This window comes from Camelina sativa, chromosome 12, assembly GCF_000633955.1.
Source record: "Camelina sativa cultivar DH55 chromosome 12, Cs, whole genome shotgun sequence".
Taxonomy (NCBI): Eukaryota; Viridiplantae; Streptophyta; class Magnoliopsida; order Brassicales; family Brassicaceae; genus Camelina; species Camelina sativa.
Genome location: NC_025696.1, coordinates 26438610 through 26457799, shown reverse-complemented (window position 1 = coordinate 26457799; position 19190 = coordinate 26438610). Strand labels below are relative to the sequence as shown.

Here is a 19190-nt window from a genome sequence, read left to right as displayed (position 1 = left end):
GAGTGAATGAGAAAAGGGTAGATCATCAAGAGTTAAGCTTTGTATGCCCAAATTGTTCTCAGTCTTAGATAGTTTTCACAACTGTCTATCATTCCTTCTTTTGAGAGAAAACCATCCAAAGAATTTGTTTGAAACCACCTTACTAAAAAGTCTTACCCTTGAAACCGATTGAGCTTGATTCACCTTCCATTTGCAAGAATTCGCCAAACACTTAATTTAATGTGAAAGAGATGTTCTCTATCTTTAGTTGGAGGTTGAACTAGATCGATGAATGGTAATAAGCATAGAAAAATATTTGTAAGTATGTTGATTGATCTTAGCACCATTAAACTATCTTTAAGGACTATAGCTTGAATCCTTCGCTTAGTATATTAAGGTTATGAGTCCCCGTTTTCAAACCGAACCCTCCTACTTCTTTGCTAGAGGACTAGCAAGATTTAAGTTTGGGAGTATGATAACTCTCTAATTTGCATGTTTTTAGCATCCTTTTTTGTCCATATTTTGCATTGTTCATACCTAAAACTTAGCATTTTTAGGTCATTAATTGTAGGAATTCACTTTTACACCATTTCGGGTGTTGCATTTTCGCATTTGCATGTTTTGGATGAAAACAGGTGCTAAAGAGCCAAAAATGGGGAAAAACAAGGACAAACCCGAGCATGTACCCAAAGGAGCCATCGAGCTGGAAGAACAAGTCCGAACCCCAACACGAATGAGGAGGATCTAAGAGCAAGAAGAACACCCGAAGATCTACCCGAGGTGTAACCCGACCTCACCCTCGTGTACTCCATTGAGTAGACCATCGGGCAGGTCTTGGAAGCTAGGTCAAAGGGGTTTCCATATATAAACCCATCCTCTCCTAGCTCGCAAACGAGCACACCGCAGACCCTCAAACCAGAGAGCGAGAGCTTCTGTGAGAGAACTGAGCGACTCAAACACTTTTCCCTTTTGTTTTAGATTTTATTTCATAACTTTTTATCATTTCCTTTAGATTTCTATCTTGTATTCTTTCTACTCTACTCTACCGTTTATTATAATGCAATTTTCATTCTTATTTGTTGTTATGTTTCTTGTTATTATGTCCGAGTAGTGTAGTAAAGTTTCTAGGGATGGGATAGATGATTTTGTTTTCTTGATCGGTAATGCATGCTTGGTCATGTTTCTCCAACGAGAGTTGGGTAGGGGAGTGATCAAGGTTGATTGTTTCTAGTGCCAGAGTGTGTTAACAAGATTTTAGAGATTCATTGTCTAGGAAATATTTGCTTGAGGAATGTAAGGCATCTGTACTAGTCAAGAATACTTAGGATTCGATTACCCCATCCTTAGAAGCTTTCGTATTTTAATTGCTTGCATTTTTTTTCATCACTCGATCTCTTACCCGATCAGGTACACGATAACCTGCATCGAGTAACCCCTCGAGTTGTTCATATTTCATTTGCCTACTCGATCACCCCACTCGATCCTGTACTCGAATGCTTGCATCGAGTGCTTAGGTCGTGTGGTTCTTTGTTTACTTTCTTTTCTTTTATTACTTTAGGATTGTTAGTCTAAAACCCTATTTGCTTGGCTTGACTTGCACTATTCTGATCAGATCCTTCCTGCTAGCAATTAACAACCATTTGGATTGATAACCCTTTGTACTACAACTGCATAGGGAATTGATACCCTGGGTGAAAACCTATCTATCAGATGCAACACGAGGACTTCTCGGGAGGTCACCCATCCTAGTACTACTATCACCCAAGCATGCTTAACTGCGGAGTTCTGATGGGATCCGGTGCATTAGTGCTGGTACGATCACATCTGTTAGTATATCCCATGCAATTGCATATATTCATTTTTTTAAACTCAATGGATCATTCGATGTGGATCCAACTTGATATGCGGACCGGTTTTGATGCGATCGACGGATGCCTTGCGGTACGGTCGATAAGGAACGCTCTCGGGCCGTTCGTCCTAGGAGCAACTTTCCTCGGTCAAGGCGTGGTGAGACATCTCTAGGGAGGAAACCAACGACAGAAACGAAAGATGAGAACAATCCAAAGAACGGTTTGAAAGTTTCGAGCTTTGGCCGCGAATTGGTCGAACGGCTTCGATGTGGAACGTCGGAGGTTGGGGAAGGTTGCAATGCGAAGCGTGGATGAATTGCGAGTGGATGCGAGTTGATGGAAGCGACGGTGGATCGAACGACGACACGTGAGGAATGGCTCTCCACACGATACGGTCAGGCTAACAACGGTGAACCCGGTTTGAAGTCGCTAGGGTTCTCCCGGTAGATCGATCCCGGATTGATCTAAAGAAAGGAGTGAGAAAAGAGTCAAAGAATCTCTCTTTGGAAATGTTTTAATTTCATTCAAGTCTGAGGCTACAAGATAGATAAGAGAGGGTTTAAATAGCTAGGTTTAAGAGAGGCTTAAGGACACGCAGACTAGCAATGGTCCGCACACTTGTCCTTTGACGTTTTCTCTTTGAAATAGAACACGTCGCTCCTTATGTGATTCAAACATAACCAAAAACACTCTACTTAACGTTACAAAAAGAAGGTTCTAGAGTTCAAATCAAAAAGCATAGCATAAGTAAAGATAGAAAACCGTCTTCGGCCTTGGCGTGGAGAACGACTTGGCTTCAAACGCTTTACACTAAGCTCCTCGCCTCGTTAAAATCTCCTCCGGTAAACCACATGGGAAAACCCGGAGTGAGGGAAAAGAGTACGATTCCTCGCTATAGTGACTATGGTGCCTTCATCCTTGGTGCGTCTCGGTCGCGTCCGGTGCATCTCGGTCAGGCGTCTCGGTCACGTCTGGTGCATCTTGGTCAGGTTCTGGTCCCGTGCTCACATGAGGTTTTGTCACCTTGGACGTGCTTCCAACGTCGAAAAACAAGTGCTAACCATGTCTAAACACTGTTTTGGACCCGTAACTAATTGTGTCAGGATTACAATAAAACATTTTAAATGCCTTCAAACGTCAAAATTTGCACTTGAAAATACTCCAATGGCACGAAGACCCATTGCCTTGCCAGAAGCTCTCTTGGGGCTTTTCTAAAAGGTATTATGGGTTGCGTGGTTCCTCACGGCGTGAAAGTTATGACGTTCTCTATGTACTATAGTCTTGCTAAACAACCAAAAAAAAAAAAGGGGGATGGATGCAACACGAGGACTTCCCGGAAGGTCACCCATCCAAGTACTACTCTTGCCTAAGCACGCTTAAACGCGTAGTTTGGATGGGATCTGGTGCATTAGTGATGGTATGATCGCACCAGATAGTATATCCCATGCAATCGCATATATCCTTTTTCGAAAAATCAATCGATCATTCGATGTGGGTCCCACTTGATATGCGGACCGGTTTAGTCACCTTCGACGTGCTTCCAACGTAAAAAAAAAAGTGATAACCATGTCCAAACACAGTTTTGTACCCATAACTAATTGTGTCGGGATCACAAAAAACATCTTAAATGCCTTAGTGCTGGTATCTGGTGCATTAGTGCTGGTATGATTGCATCAGTTAGTATATCCCATGCAATCGCATATATCCTTTTTGGAAAACTCAATCGATCATTCGGTGTGGGTCCCAATTAATATGTGGACCGGTTTAGTCACATTAGACGTGCTTCCAATGTCGAAAAACAAGCGATAACCATGTCCAAACACTGTTTTGGACCCGTAACGAATTGTGTCGGGATCACAAAAAAAAACCATCTTAAATGCCTTCAAACGTCAAAATTTGCCCTCGAGAATGGTCCAATGGCACGTAGACCGATTGCCTAGCCAGAAGCTCTCTTGGGGCTTTACAAAAAGGTATTATGGGTTGCATGGTTCCTCATGGCATGAAAGTTACGACGTTCTCTATGTAATATAGTCTTGCAAAACAACCAAAAAAAAAAAAAGGGAGGGATGCAACACGAGGACTTCCTGGGAGGTCAGCCATCATAGTACTACTCTCGCCCAAGCATGCTTAACTGCGGACTTCTGATGGGATCCGGTGCATTGGTGCTGGTATGATCGCATCCGTTATTATATCCCATACAATCGCATATACCCGTTTTTAAAAACTCAATGGATCATTCGAAGTAGGTCCCACTTGATATGCGGACCGGTTTAGTCACCTTGGATGTGCTTCCAACGTCGAAAAACAAGCGATAACCATGTCCAAACACAGATTTGTACCCGTAACTAATTGTGTCGGGATCACAAAAAAACATCTTAAATGCCTTCAAACGTCAAAATTTGCCCTCGAGAATGGTCCAATGGCACGCAGACCCATTGCCTTGCCAGAAGCTCTCTTGGGGCTTTTCAAAAAGGTTTTATGGGTTGTGTGGTTCCTCACGGCGTGAAATTTACGACGTTCTCTATGTACTATAGTCTTGCGAAACAACCAAAAAAAAAAAAAAAAAAGGGGAGGGATGCAACATGAGGACTTCCTGGGAGGTCACCCATCCTAGTACTACTCTCGCCCAAGCATGCTTAATTGCGGAGTTCTGATGGGATCCGGTACAATAGTGCTGGTATGATCGCATCCGTTAGTATATCCCATGCTATCGCATATATCCGTTTTTAAAAAATCAATGGATCATTTGATGTGGATCCCACTTGATATACGGACCGGTTTAGTCACCTTGGACGATCTTCCAACGTCGAAAAACAAGCGATAACCATGTCCAAACACAGTTTTGGACCCATAGCTAATTGTGTCGGGATCACAAAAAAGCATCTTAAATGCCTTCAAACGTCAAAATTTTCCCTCAAGAATGGTCCAATGGCATGTAGACCGATTGCCTTGCCAGAAGCTCTCTTAGGGCTTTTCAAAAAGGTATTATGGGTTGTGTGGTTCCTCACGGCGTGAAATTTACAATGTTCTCTATGTACTATAGTCTTGCAAAACAACCAAAAAAAAAAGGGGGGGGATGGATGCAACACGAGGACTTCCCGAGAGGTCACTCATCCTAGTACTACTCTCGCGAAAGCAAGCTTAACTGCAGAGTTCTGAAGGGATCTGGTGCATTAGTGATGGTATGATCGCATCCGTTAGTATATCCCATGCTATCGTATATATCCGATTTTTAAAATTCAATGGATCATTAGATGTGGATCCCACTTGATATGCGGACCGGTTTGGTCACCTTGGACATGCTTCAACCGTCGAAAAACAAGCGATAACAATGTCCAAACACAGTTTTGGACCTGTAACTAATCGTGTCGAGATCACAAAAAAACATCTTAAATGCCTTCAAACGTCAAAATTTGCCCTCGAGAATGGTCTAATGGCACGAAGACCCATTTCCTTGCGAGTATCTCTCTTGGGGCTTTTCAAAAAGGTATTATGGGTTGCATGGTTCCTCAATAAAAAATAAAAATAAAAAAAAAGGGGGATGGATGCAACAACAGGACTTCCCGGGAGGTCACCCATCCTAGTAATACTCTCGCCCAAGCACGCTTAACTGCGGAGTTCTGATGGGATCCGGTGCGTTAGTGGTTGTATGATCGAACTCGTTAGTATATCCCATGCAATCACATATATCTGGTATTAAAAACTCAATGGATCATTTGATGTGGGTCCCACTTGATATGCGGACCGGTTTAGTCACCTTGGACGTGCTTCCAACGTCGAAAAACAAGCGATAACCATGTCCAAACACAGTTTTGGACCCGTAACTAATTGTGTCAGGATCACAAAAAATATCTTAAATGCCTTCAAACGTTAACATTTTCCCTCGAGAATGGTCCAATGGCACGTAGACCCATTGCCTTGCTAGAAGCTCTCTTGGGGCTTTTCAAAAAGGTATTATGGGTTGCGTGGTTCCTCACGGCGTGAAAGTTACGACGTTCTCTATGTACTATAGTCTTGCGAAACAACCAAAAAGAAACAAAAAAAAGGGGATGGATGCAACATGAGGACTTCCCAGAAGGTCACACATTCTAGTACTACTCTCGCCCAAGCACGCTTAACTGCAGAGTTCTGAATGGATCCCTGTGCATTAGTGCTGGTATGATCGCATATGTTAGTATAACCCATGCAATCGCATATATCCGTTATTAAAAACTAAATGGATCATTTGATGTGGGTCCCACTTGATATGCGGACCGGTTTAGTCACCTTGGACGTGCTTCCAACGTCGAAAAACAAGCGATAACCATGTCCAAACACAGTTTTTGACCCGTAACTAATTGTGTCGGGTTCACAAAAAAAACATCTTAAATGCCTTCAAACGTCAATATTTGCCCTCGAGAATAGTCCAATGGCACGTAGACCCATTGCCTTGCTAGAAGCTCTCTTGGGGCTTTTCAAAAAGTATTATGGGTTGCGTGGTTCCTCACGGCGTGAAAGTTACGACGTTCTCTATGTAGTATAGTTTTGCGAAACAACCAAAAAAAAAAAAAAGGGGGAGGGATGCAACAAGAGAACTTCCCGGGAGGTCACCCATCCAAGTACTACTCTCGCCCAAGCACGCTTAACTGCGGAATTTTGTTGGGATCCGGTGCATTAGTGATGGTATGATCGTATACGTTAGTATATCCCATGCAATCGCATATATCCGTTTTTAAAAACTCAATGGATAATTCGATGTGGGTCCCACTTGATATGCGGACCGGTTTAGTCACCTTGAATGTGCTTCCAATGTCGAAAAAAAAGCGGTAACTATGTCCAAACACTGTTTTGGACCTGTAACAAATTGCGTCGGGATCACAAAAAACATCTTAAATGCCTTCAAACGTCAAAATTTGCACTCGAGAATGGTCCAATGGCACGAAGACCCATTGCCTTGCCAGAAGCTCTCTTGTTGCTTTTCAAAAAGGTATTATGGGTTGCGTGGTTCCTCACGGCGTGAAAGTTACGACGTTCTCTATGTACTATAGTCTTGCGAAACAACCAAAAAAAAAAAGAGGGAGGGATGCAACAACAAGACTTCCCGGAAGGTCACCCATCCTAGTACTACTCTCGCCTAAGCACGCTTAACTGCAGAGTTCTGATGGGATCCGGTGCATTAGTGCTGGTATGATCGCATCCGTTAGTATATCCCATGCAATCGCATATATCCATTTTTAAAAAACTCAATGGATCATTCGATGTGGGTCCCACTTGATATGCGGACCGGTTTAGTCACCTTGGACGTGCTTCCAACGTCGAAAAACAAGCGATAACCATGTCCAAACACTTTTTTGGACCCGTAACTAATTGTGTCGGGATCACAAAAAAAAACATCTTAAATGCCTTCAAACTTCAAAATTTGCCCTCTAGAATGGTCCAATGGCACGCAGACCCATTGCCTTGCCAGAAGCTCTCTTGGGGCTCTTCAAAAAGGTATTATGGGTTGCGTGGTTCCTCACAGCGTGAAAGTTACGACGTTCTCTATGTACTATAGTCTTGCTAAAACAACCAAAAAAAAAAAGAGGGGAGGGATGCAACACGGAACTTCCCGGGAGGTCACCCATCCTAGTACTACTCTCGCCCAAACACGGATAATTGCGGAGTTCTGATGGGATCTGATGCATTTATGCTGGTATGATCGCATCCGTTAGTATATCCCATGCAATCGCATATATCCGTCTTTGGCCACCAACGCCTACCTTATTTATCTGGGTTCTACTCCTGTTGCTTGGTCCTCTAAGAAGCCAAAAGGCGTCGCTCGCTCCTCCACCGTAGCAGAATACAGAGCTGTTGCGAATACAATTGTTGAACTCCGTTGGCTCACTTCCCTGCTTACGGAACTTGGTGTTCAGCTTCAAACTTCAGAGTTTTGATGGGATCCAGTGCATTAGTGCTTGTACGATCGCATCTATTAGTATATCCCTTTTTGAAGACTCAATGGATCATTCGATGTGAGTCCCACTTGATATGCGGACCGGTTTAGTCACCTTGGACGTGTTTCCAACGTCGAAAAACAAGCAATAACCATAAGAAAAGTGTGTTGTGATCCAAAAGTGTGTTAGAATGTTATTTTTTTACAAAAGTGTGTTAGAATACAAATATTCCTTTAGCATTTTTGGTGAATCAAAATGACAGTTGTGCCGTTGTTGTTGATACGCGGGATTTGGTGATAGTGTGTACCAGTTTGTTTACTTCACAAAGCAGAGTAATCGAAAAACAGCGTAAGATTAATCGAAAGTGCAAAATTTTTGTCTCTTATAAAACAGGCGAAGCATTCACTTTGAAAAACAGATTAATTGAAACTGCAAAGTTTCAGTATCTCTATTTGAAGATTTATTGCACCATATGTACATGTCCAAACTTGGTGACATATTCATTAACCTTTAGAGCTTGAGCAATGGTGGATGCCTCATAATCCTACAGAAGAAGCAAAATAATAAGGAGCGACTTGAAAGTTATAAAAGGAGTTACAATTTGAATACGTACACTTAACAAACAACATTATACCGTAAGAAAAACTGGGACCGAAGCAACCCAAACATATAACATAAACACACACATACTATCCAGAAGGGAAAAGGGTATATTTCTACCTGTACTATTTGGAAAGTGTATATTTCTACCTGGACAGACGAGCAGTGTATTATCCAATCTAAACTCTAATACAAATCTAATTTACTACCGAGACTTTGCAGCGTTATCCATAATCTTACATTGACACAAACACTGTTAGTCAACGGTTAAATATGAGTGAGTCATATGACACGTAAGCAATGATGTGTCCAAATTTTTTGTCTCGAAAACTCAAAACGACGTCGTTTACTCCAAAAGCTCAAACGACGTCATTTTGATTTAATGGAAAAATCTTAAATTAGGGTTCTTTTTTTTCACGATTCTTTTGTCTCTATTTCTCTTTCTCTGCTTGGCGAAAATGGAGAACACGGACTGAAGTTAATTGCGAGGGATAAGTGTAGAGGAAACAAGGCGTGAATCGAAGGAGTTGTTAGCATTACCCACAATTGTTTCTACAGAAACGAAAATGAGGTATTTTTAGTTCGTAAATCACAAACATTGCTTCAATTTTTGGTATTGAATCTTGTATTTTGTCTTCTTTTTGTTTAATAGTTGCATACTGTAGATATTTGGAGACAATAATTTGAAGTTTTATGTTAAAAGAGTCGTATTTGTTTACTGCACACTAAGTGTTTGATTAAATGCTTGAATGTTTGAAACTTTGTATAATTTTTTTTGTTGACAGCAATCCGGATCATGTAACATTTGTTGTGAATTTTGGAGGGTATTGGGTGAAGAATCATGTAGGAGATGTTGGTTATCTCAATGGTAAAGACATAGCTATAGAATGTAAACCAGAAGAGTTTTTCACCAAGTTGTCGGCGGAGTTAGGGGAGGGATTATATGGCCAAAACATGTGGTATAAGTACCCTTTTGAAGAGCATAAGGAAAGGAAGAGATTGAGGTCTGCGGATTTGAGTTTTAAGAGGATGTGTGATGTGGGCAGATGGACTGGAGTGATGAATGTTTTTTTGGTGAACTCAACAGAGCATCCTAATGATATCGAGTCATCTGAGCCATGTGAAGAAGAGATCCGGGTTGAAAGGAATGTGGCTTCTTTTGTTGATGAGGATGAGGATTTTGATTATCATAACACACCTCCTAACTCTGATGGTGAAGAAGAAGAGGAGAATTTGGTTAGATACAAACGAGGTAGTGGTCAGCTGGAGATAGATAAAGTATTTGATAGTCTAGAGGAGTTCAAAGAAGCTTTAGTAGCTTATGCATTAAAAGAGGGTTGTAACATAAAGATAAGTAGATGGGGGAAAGACAAGTCAGCGGCTGTGTGTGGGACTAAACAGCCTTGTCCATGGTATATCTACTGTTCTTATGAGGAGTGCGTTGGAAAGTGGAAAGTGAAAACTTTTGAAGATCATCACAGCTGCTCTTATGATAACTATTGTAAGATATTGAAAGCACATGTGATTTGCAAGATGTTTTTGGATGATATCAGAGTTGATCCTGATTATGGACCAAAATGGATACAATAAGAGATTGAGAAGAACTACAATCTGATAGTAAGCATAGACAAGTGTAAATATGCTAAGAAAAAAGCTGTAGATAGTAAGCATCGACCATGATCACAAGGAGCAATTTTCTAGGCTGGAAGATTACCACTTAGCACTTCTTCAATAAGTTCTTCTTTTATTACTGAAATTTTAAATTTGACAAGTGTTTTCCAATCTGTTAACTAGGTTTTCATTTTGATATTTTGCTAGATCTAACCCTCAATCAACAATAGTGCTAGACACATTGCTTGATGATGATAGATCAAAGATCTTCCATAGATTCTATGTGTGTTTTGCTGGCATTCACAAGATGTGGTCTATGTGGTGTCGTCCTATCTTTGGAGTGGATGGTTGTTTTATGAAATGCACACTTAAGAGACAATTGTTGGCTGCTGTGGGGAGGGATGCTAACAATGGAATGTATCCCATCGCTTGGGCCATTGTTGATGTAGAAAATGAAGACAATTGGGTATGGTTCCTAGAAAAGCTGAAGGTTGATTTCAATCTACAGGAGGGTCAAGGGTTTACTATCATATCTGATAGGCAAAAGGTATATCTCCAACCTGTACTAGGCTTTAGAACATGTAAAATGACATGCATGATTTAACTACTATATCTTTGTTTTGCTTTTAGAGGGTTTATTGCATGCAGTGGAAAGAGAGTTACCTTATGTTGAACATAGAATGTGTGCTAGACACATCTATGGGAACCTAAAGAAGATATTTCCCCATCAAGGTGACATGAAGAAGCTCTTTTGGCAAGTAGCTGAAAGTTATACGACGAAAGAGTATGAAGCAAATTTGGAATTGGTAAAGAGCTATGAAGAAGTATATGCCACCTAAGAAGAAGAAGAAGACTAAGCCATCGGCAGATGAAGGAGGACCAAGTCAACCAACACAAGACTAATATCAGGTTTCAATCTTCTTATTCTCATATTAAATATTCAGATTATGTTGTGTTGTAATGTTAGATTTTTTTGTTTTTCTGACAGGAACTTTAGAGAACTTAGGATCAAGCATGACATTTGTGGGTTTGGAAGCTTGAAGTATGAAGCCATCTAGGACTATTTATTTTTCTCTTTTTGATGTCATGGTCTGTTTTTGGGGACATGTAACAACACAATGTCTTTTGATTTCATGGTCTGTTTTGTGACATGTACCACAACCAAATGTCTCGGTCTATTTTGGATTCTATCACAGTTGGATTGGGTTTGAGCAATGTCATATGTCTTGTTCTTTTTCCATTACCTTTCATACAAACAAACAGTCTTACAAGCTAGATTTGTCTCAAACATCCATACAAAGCAGCATTTCTAGTTACTCTCATACAACCACATTTTAACTCACATATTCAATACATACACATGAAAAACAAAACCATTACCATAACAAAGCCAACAATGTTCTTCAAGCTTCTTAGTTGCATTTTCATCTCTCTGGCCTCCTTCTCAACCACATCCAAATGCACACGCATCTCCATGGTGAGAGTATCAATCTGAGATTCACAAGCATTGACGCCCTTCTGCAATGTCATTGCAGCTCCATCAATGTTCTCCACTTTCTCAATCAAGTCCTCGATCTCTTCGACCATAGACGTATCGGTCCATTTAAATGTATGATACCAATTCTGTGACATTTACAGACTTTTAATTGCAGACACAGCCAAAGTATACAACAAAATTGAGAGAATCACACTTACCCCATCCCTTCCAAACAGACACCCATGAAAAAATCTTCCGGGATTTTTAGCAGTCGTCGATGTCTTCAATACAACAGGTTCTCCACATTGACATCTCTTGGGGAAACCTCTTTTTTGATTATCCATTTGATTTCTTTGAAATTGAGAAGCATAAACGCCTTCGCCAAGCATAGAAAGAGAAGGCGAGACAAAAGAATCTTGAAATAAAATAAAAAATAAAAAAAGAACCCTAATTTAAGATTTTTCCCCCAAATCAAAACGCTTTCGGAGTAAACAACGTCGTTTTAAATTTTCGAGACAAAAAAATTTTGGACACATCATTGCTTACGTGTAATATGACTCACTCATATTTAACAGTTGAATAACAGTGTTTGTGTCAATGTAGGATTATGGATAACGCTGCAAAGTCTGGATAGTAAATTTGATTTGTATTAGAGTTTAGGTTGGATAATACACTGCTCTTTTATCTAGGTAGAAATATACACTTTCCTTATAGTACGGGTAGAAATATACCCTTATCCAGAACTATTCTATACCCTAAGAATATATTAAATTAAGGGAACCCAAACTAATCATATAAAACGAACACTAGAAACACACCGAATAAACCACAAAGAAAACTTTAACTATCGAAGGATAACATAGGAAATTATATACAGAAGATCGAAAAGCTGAACTACATAACAAAAGTGTACTTAGAAACTAAGCATATCCACAATATAGAAACAAAATATGTATTCACTAAGTAACATAGCAAAACTTTATCTACGGAGGCTAACAATCGACTCCTTAACAACATGGTGGGTTACTTTATATCCAGAAAACTATAAACCTACTAACTCTAACAATCAAAAATGGTAACACCTGTAGGATCAACAGAAGAATGAAACAAAGAGGCATATGATATCAATAAATTCTACATATTTTATGGAGGTCATTATAAAATATTAATGCAAACCTATACTCATCTTGTGTTTCTATTCGTGGTCCAACAAAATTCAGAACCAACTCCTTTCAACATAAAACTTGAAGTACATATGTAAAGACACATAACAATACTACAGAGATACAAACTATACACAAGGTGTACTTCAATGGCAATTAAACCCTAAGAAGACTAGTAAATGGTGTGAACCCAAGGAAATAAACTAAAACGGATTGTGAATCTTAGTCTTCCTCCTTTGCAATGTAATATAAACCCTAAGAAGACTAGTAAATGGTGAACCCGAGGGGAAAACTAAAACGGATTGTGAATCTTAGTCTTCCTCCTTTGCAATCTAAATTAAACCCTAAGAAAACTAGAAAATGGTGAACCCAAGGGAAATTTAAAGAAGAAAACGTGAAGATGTTGAAGCAATTCACAAGACAAGCTTAAGAATTATAAGCAATTCATGAATATGGGATATTAGTCGGAGAAGATGAAACAAAATTTATCGATTCAATCAGAAAAGATGATACAATGTTAGTCAATTAACACATACCCAAAAACAGACGCTTCAAATCCTTCTTTTCTTCCATCAAAATAGCACAAAGGAATGAAAATAGATTCAGAATTCAGAATCCGTCACACACCTTGGGAATTGCAGGATTAGCTTTGGAGCTTTGTATTGAATGATGGAGGTCATAGTCACTGGTCATGATGTTCTTTCCGGAATCGAAATCACAAATCCGGAAGTCGTAATGCAGATCTTCTTTTCAGAGTGTATAGTGACGAGAGAGAATCAAGAATTGAGATCTGTCATCACCCACCGGTCATTGCAGAAACTGAGAAAATAGTGAGACAGAGAAGCAAGATCGATGTTGAGAAGGGTAAATATGTCTTTTACTCGTTTGGAAAATGACTACGTGGGGGTAGGGGTATTTGTTTGAAATTTAAGTGTTATGTAGAATTGGTTGTTATTAAATCAAAATTTTGTTAAACTCTGTTAAAGTTTAGTATTATTAGTGGGGGTTATTGGTTTAAGATTTGAATAGAGTTTTAAAGATTTTAAATGTTATGTAGAATCTGTTGTTATTAGATCAAGATTTTGTTAAACTCTGTTAAAGTTTAGTGTTATTAGTTTGTGATTTGTAAAAAGTCATTTAAAATCTTAACAAATCTGAGTTATTGGATTCAGACTTTTATAAAGTCAGTAAATGTTTTGTGTTATTCAATTAAAACAAAAGAATATAGGATTGTTAATGAGTTCAATTATTATGTTATTGGTTCATGATTTTAGACACTTTCTTTACAAAATAAAGTCACGAAAAGTATTATAAAAATACAAGGATTGTTTGGAGAACTTTACAAGATTTTAGAAAACTAATCAACAAAACTCTCTATCAATCTTTAACAATCTTTCACTTATTCATTTTTAATGATTTTGTTGAACTCTTCAAAAATCTTCATAAATCTCAAACCAATACCACCCCCTTAGTTTCTAATTTGTAAAAAGTCATTTAAAATCTTAACAAATTTGGGTTATTGGATTCAGACTTTTATAAAGTCATTAAAAGTTTTTTGTTATTCAATTAAAACAAAAGAATCTAGGATTGTTAATGAATTCAATTATTATGTTACTGGTTCATGATTTTAGACACTTTCTTTACAAAATAAAATCATGGAAAGTATCACCAAAATACAGAGATTGTTTGGAGTACTTTACAAAATTTTAGAAAACTAATCAACAAAACTCTCTAGCAATCTTTAACAATCTTTCACTTATTTACTTTTAATGATTTTGTTAAACTCTTCAAAAATCTTCATAAATTAGAATCCAATAACACCCTCTAAATCTGTAAGCACAGGAAAAAAGTCCTAATTAAACGAAAAATACTTAGGTTCACCCAAAGGGGTGAACCTTTCCCTTCACCCCCTCTTCTCTCAGCTAATCAGAATCTTCCATCTAATATTTCATTTTAAAAATAAATCAAAATTAAATTAAAAAACAAACAAATTAAGGAAACAAATTCTGTATACTTTTAATTAAGGAAAGTTAAATATTGGCTTGGTTTAGATTTTTAAAATTAGAATAAGATTATATGTCGGTTTGGGTTTACAAATGAAGTGGTTATGGTTTAGATTTTACAATTAAAACGAAATTATATGTGGGTTTTGGTTCACAAATGAGATGGTTAGGGTTTAGATTTTACAACTAGAATAAAATTATATGTCGGTTTGGGCTCACAAATGAGATGTTAGGGTTTAGATTTCATAATTAGAACGAAATTATATGTCGGTTTGGGTTCACAAATGAGATGTTAGGGTTTATATTTTACAAGTAGAACAAAGTTATATATCGGTTTGGGTTCACAAATGAGATGGTTAGGGTTTAGATTTTATATGTGTCGGTTTGTGTTTATTAAAGAGCGGTTTAAGTTTTTTAATTTTATAATAATGTATACAGATTTTATTTCTTTATTTTATAAGGGAGTGAATGGAGAAGTTCACCCCTAGGGGTAAACCCAAGTATTGTTCTAATTAAACAATACCCACAAGAAAAATGTTCATCGTAAATAACTCTTAAATATTGATTTTATATTGTTGATACGAATTAATTTTGTTAGTTTTACTGATTATAATGTTTTTGCCCCGGGACCATATTCGAATGTGAATTCGGATACCAACAACAACCATAATTTGTAATATACTTATTCAAATAATTAGCAAAAAAAAAAGTTGTAATATATTTATGGGAGTTTTACTCAGATGTTATATATTTTAGGTAATATTATCAGAATCATACAAAACTTTTTTTTATTACTAGGATATTTCGGGTATTTTCAAAATACCCAGCGTGCCCTTTTTATGTTACAGGAAAAAACATAATTACAAAAATATCATTGTCACATCAGACGCCACGTCAGATATCGCTGACGTATATTAAATAACTCAGCCGTAACGCGTTATAGAGGTAATGATGGCTGAGTTATGGTATGTTGCGGCTGATTTATAAAAAAAGATATTTGAGTTAGAGCAGACGGCTGATTTAGAGCATAACTCAGCCAAGCGTTACGGCCGACTTAATGAAATCTGGCTCAGCCGTCCTTACGGCTGAGTTTTCACTTGATGGTTGAGTTGTCAAATTGGCTGAGTTATCACTATGACACGGCTGAATTAACTTTTTCTGGCTGGTTGAGTTATGAACAACGGCTGACTTATGAGATGTCGTTACGGCTGAGTTATGGTTAAGCCTTATAACTCAGCCGTCATCAGCTGATTTATCGGACAATTCGGTCATTTTACGGCTAACTTAATAGCAAAAGATTAATTATTAGAATATCATTCCAGTTACGGCTAACTTATTAAATGATACAGCTGAGTTACAAATTTTCAGTTGAGTTGTGACATTAAGCGGCTGAATTTGACAGCCATTTTTTTGTTTTTTAATTATTGTAATAGTATTCATGTTGCGGTTGAGTTATAATCTTGTTTGATGGCTGATTTAATTAGGCTGATTTAATTAGGCTGATTTACATGTTCGTTTGGTAGCTGACTTGCCACTTCGGACGCATCATCCATGTCAGCATTCCATGTCATCATTGATATGCTCAAATTAACCCTAGAGCTACTCTCTCAAATTAAGAGGTCAATGCAGTACTTAGGGGTCGAATTCCACAAGGACTCAAGACTATACAATAAATTATAGAGTTTTTCAATTATGCTAAACAAATTAAATTGAATTAAAATAAACAATGCAAAATATTAAATAAAAGCTGTGAAAATTCAGAAGATCAAGAAGCTAGGCTTAGGAAATTTCTCAGAAAATTATGAATTATAAATCGATCAATAAATTAGGATTCAAACAATTAAGAACAGATCTAGAACTCTAAACACTTTTGTAAATTAAATCAGTTCTCACTGCAAATAATATCTAAATTTAAAACCAGAAAATCCAAATCTCTTTGTAAAATTCTAGGTAATAAATCAGCAATAAAATCAGGTTTAGATTGCTCACAAAATTATTAAATCAAATCTCTTTGCAAGAAATAATTTTGCTCATCAAAAGGTTTTATCAGGAAAATCAATTATATTCTCATATCAATTTATTTTCCTAAGGTATTAATTCTAGATGGCCAATCAAGGATTAATATGAAGAACAACCTAAGATGAAGATCTAGCAAGATAAAGAATCCTAAATAATCAGATCTAATAATTCATAAAATTCCTGTGAAAAACCCTAAACCTAACAAGCAAACTACTCAGACATATTCAATGAAGAACAAGACATGATTCTGAATAATAAGCAATAGAGATTAAAAAGAGTAAGAAGGAGTTTAGAAATTCTTCTCTACAAAGCAGATCTCTCAGGGTTGCAGAAAAATAAAAGTTGCTAGAATAAAACTTAAGGGTTTGGAAAACCTAAAAACACTATTTATATGTCCTAAAACACGTCAGGGACTTGTTTTGCAATTATGGAAAACTTTGGGGCAGATTTGTAAAACTTCCAAATTTGGCTCTTTTCTCGTTGGCAACAAGGGTGTCGATCGATGCTCTATCTTGGTGTCGATCGATGCCCTCTCTCATATTCGACTCCAAGCTGATTTCCTCCAGATTATTGCCCCAAAATGATCCAAACTGCTCCACTTTGCTCCTTTCATGCTAAAACCTGTAAAGACTCAAAAACAATCTAGAAACAAATGAAAAGACACTAAAAGACTCCTTATATCATGGTTAAAAACCACAAAAACCATGATATATCAATCATCTTCTCTGGAAATACGAAATGTCATTCCTTCGACTCTTGTTCTTCAACTGGTTAAAAAATATTCTTCACCTTGTTCTTCTCCTTATTTTTATCCTCATTCTTAACTTCTTAATTACACTCATTCTTATTAATTTTCTCATTCTTCCCAGAACACTAAATATCTAAGTAATTTTTAGAAATATATAAATATCAGAAATAAACTAACTTTTTAATTCTTTTCTATACTTATTTAATATTCAAGTATTCCATGACCACGATTGACTCGTATAGTGTGGACCAACTTGTCCCTATGTTTAATGGGAGATTTGCACTGAGACACACTTTTACTAAAAGTATGTTCATTTGACACACTTTCTGACCAAGAGACACTTTTTGGCCAACATTTATATTGTTCACGTGATTTTTAGACTATTTTAGCCCTGATCATGTAAACATATGTGTAACTAGAGAAAAAAAAGCAGTTGTATTAAGGTCCGTCCGATTCTAACTAAGAATTTGATCCGACGGCTAGAGATGAGTGTATAATTGGTGGCATCCTAGACCATTGGATTTCAATTACTAATTTGGATCTAATGGCTTAGAATGGTTACAAAAAAAATTGCATCTCTCTCTTCTTCTTATTCTTTCTTCTCCTTCTTCACTTTTTTTTCCTCTTTCTCTTTGTAATCATTTTATCTAATTGCTATGACATATATTTTTGATTTTGTTTTTATAATTCATTATAATTTTTTTTTCTACATTTTAATATCCATTTTACTATATTTAAAGTGAATAATTATAATACATATATTACAATTATGTGGATGCAAAAACTGTCTTATTATGTGGATACTAATAGTTTCAATGGAATGGTTTTTATTATTTGTGACAAATCTATAAAATATTTTATGTCCATAAAATCAATTTCACATGGAAGATGAGTTATACTTGTGTTTTGGTAAAATAATCATTGTTAACTATCAAACAATATATATTATCCAATTATAATGAAATATTTGTTGATTGTTATGTGGATGCTAAAAATGTCTAATTATGTGGATACTTATTTGTGGATACTATACTTATTCTAAAATCAAATCCACATGGACGATGAGTTATACACGTCCACCAAAAACTATTTATGTAGATACTTATTTGTTATTTATGTGGATACTTATTTTATGTCCATAAACTAAAGTTATACACGTCCACTAATAATGTCTAATTATGTGGATACTATACTTATTCTAAAATCAAGTCCACATGGACGATGAGTTATACACGTCCCTAAGCCCTAAACCCTAAACTCTAAACCCCTAAACTCTAAACCCTAAAGCCTAAATCCTAAACTATAATCCTTAACCTTAGATCATAATAATAATCATAAATTTAATTTCATAGCAATTTTAACCTATACTAAACCTCAAACCCTAAACCCTAAACCTCTAAACCTAAACCCTAAACCCTAAACCTCTAAACTCTAAACCCTAAACCCTAAACCCTAAACCCTAAACCTTAAACCCTAAATCTTAAATCATAAACCCTAGAGTCTAAACCCTAAAGCCTAAATCCTAAACTTTAGACCTTAACCTTAGATCATAAACCATGATCACAAATTAAATTTTATAGCAATTTTAACAAATGTAACTAAATATGAAGATCTTTTACTAGAAAACATGAAATTGACCTACCCCAACCAGTAAATCCTAAACCTTAAATTAGGCCAAATTTTTGAATTCTTGCCTTACATTCTTTATAAATTTCAAATTCATTGATGTTGTTCACTATTATGTGGATGGTTAACATGCATAGATGGATACTTATTTTTGGATGATCAGAGAAAAAAACATATGAATACCTAATTAATTAAAAAAATT

At 36.9% G+C, this 19190-nt stretch overlaps 1 protein-coding gene across 2 annotated transcripts; it reads right to left on the bottom strand.

Moving 5' to 3' along the window:
- LOC104732665 (uncharacterized protein At1g43920, Chloroplastic-like) lies at positions 11168-13392 on the bottom strand. 2 transcript variants are annotated; one of them, XM_010452234.2, is made up of 3 exons: positions 13129-13392; positions 11648-11844; positions 11168-11575 (listed from the first exon to the last, which is right to left on the bottom strand). In XM_010452234.2, exons 1-3 carry the CDS (start codon positions 13163-13165, stop codon positions 11300-11302), a joined length of 510 nt encoding a protein of 169 aa, XP_010450536.1. In that variant the 5' UTR covers positions 13166-13392; the 3' UTR covers positions 11168-11299. The 2 variants fall into 2 exon arrangements, with proteins under 2 accessions (XP_010450536.1, XP_010450537.1); XM_010452235.2 differs by having other exon boundaries at positions 11648-11805; positions 13129-13222.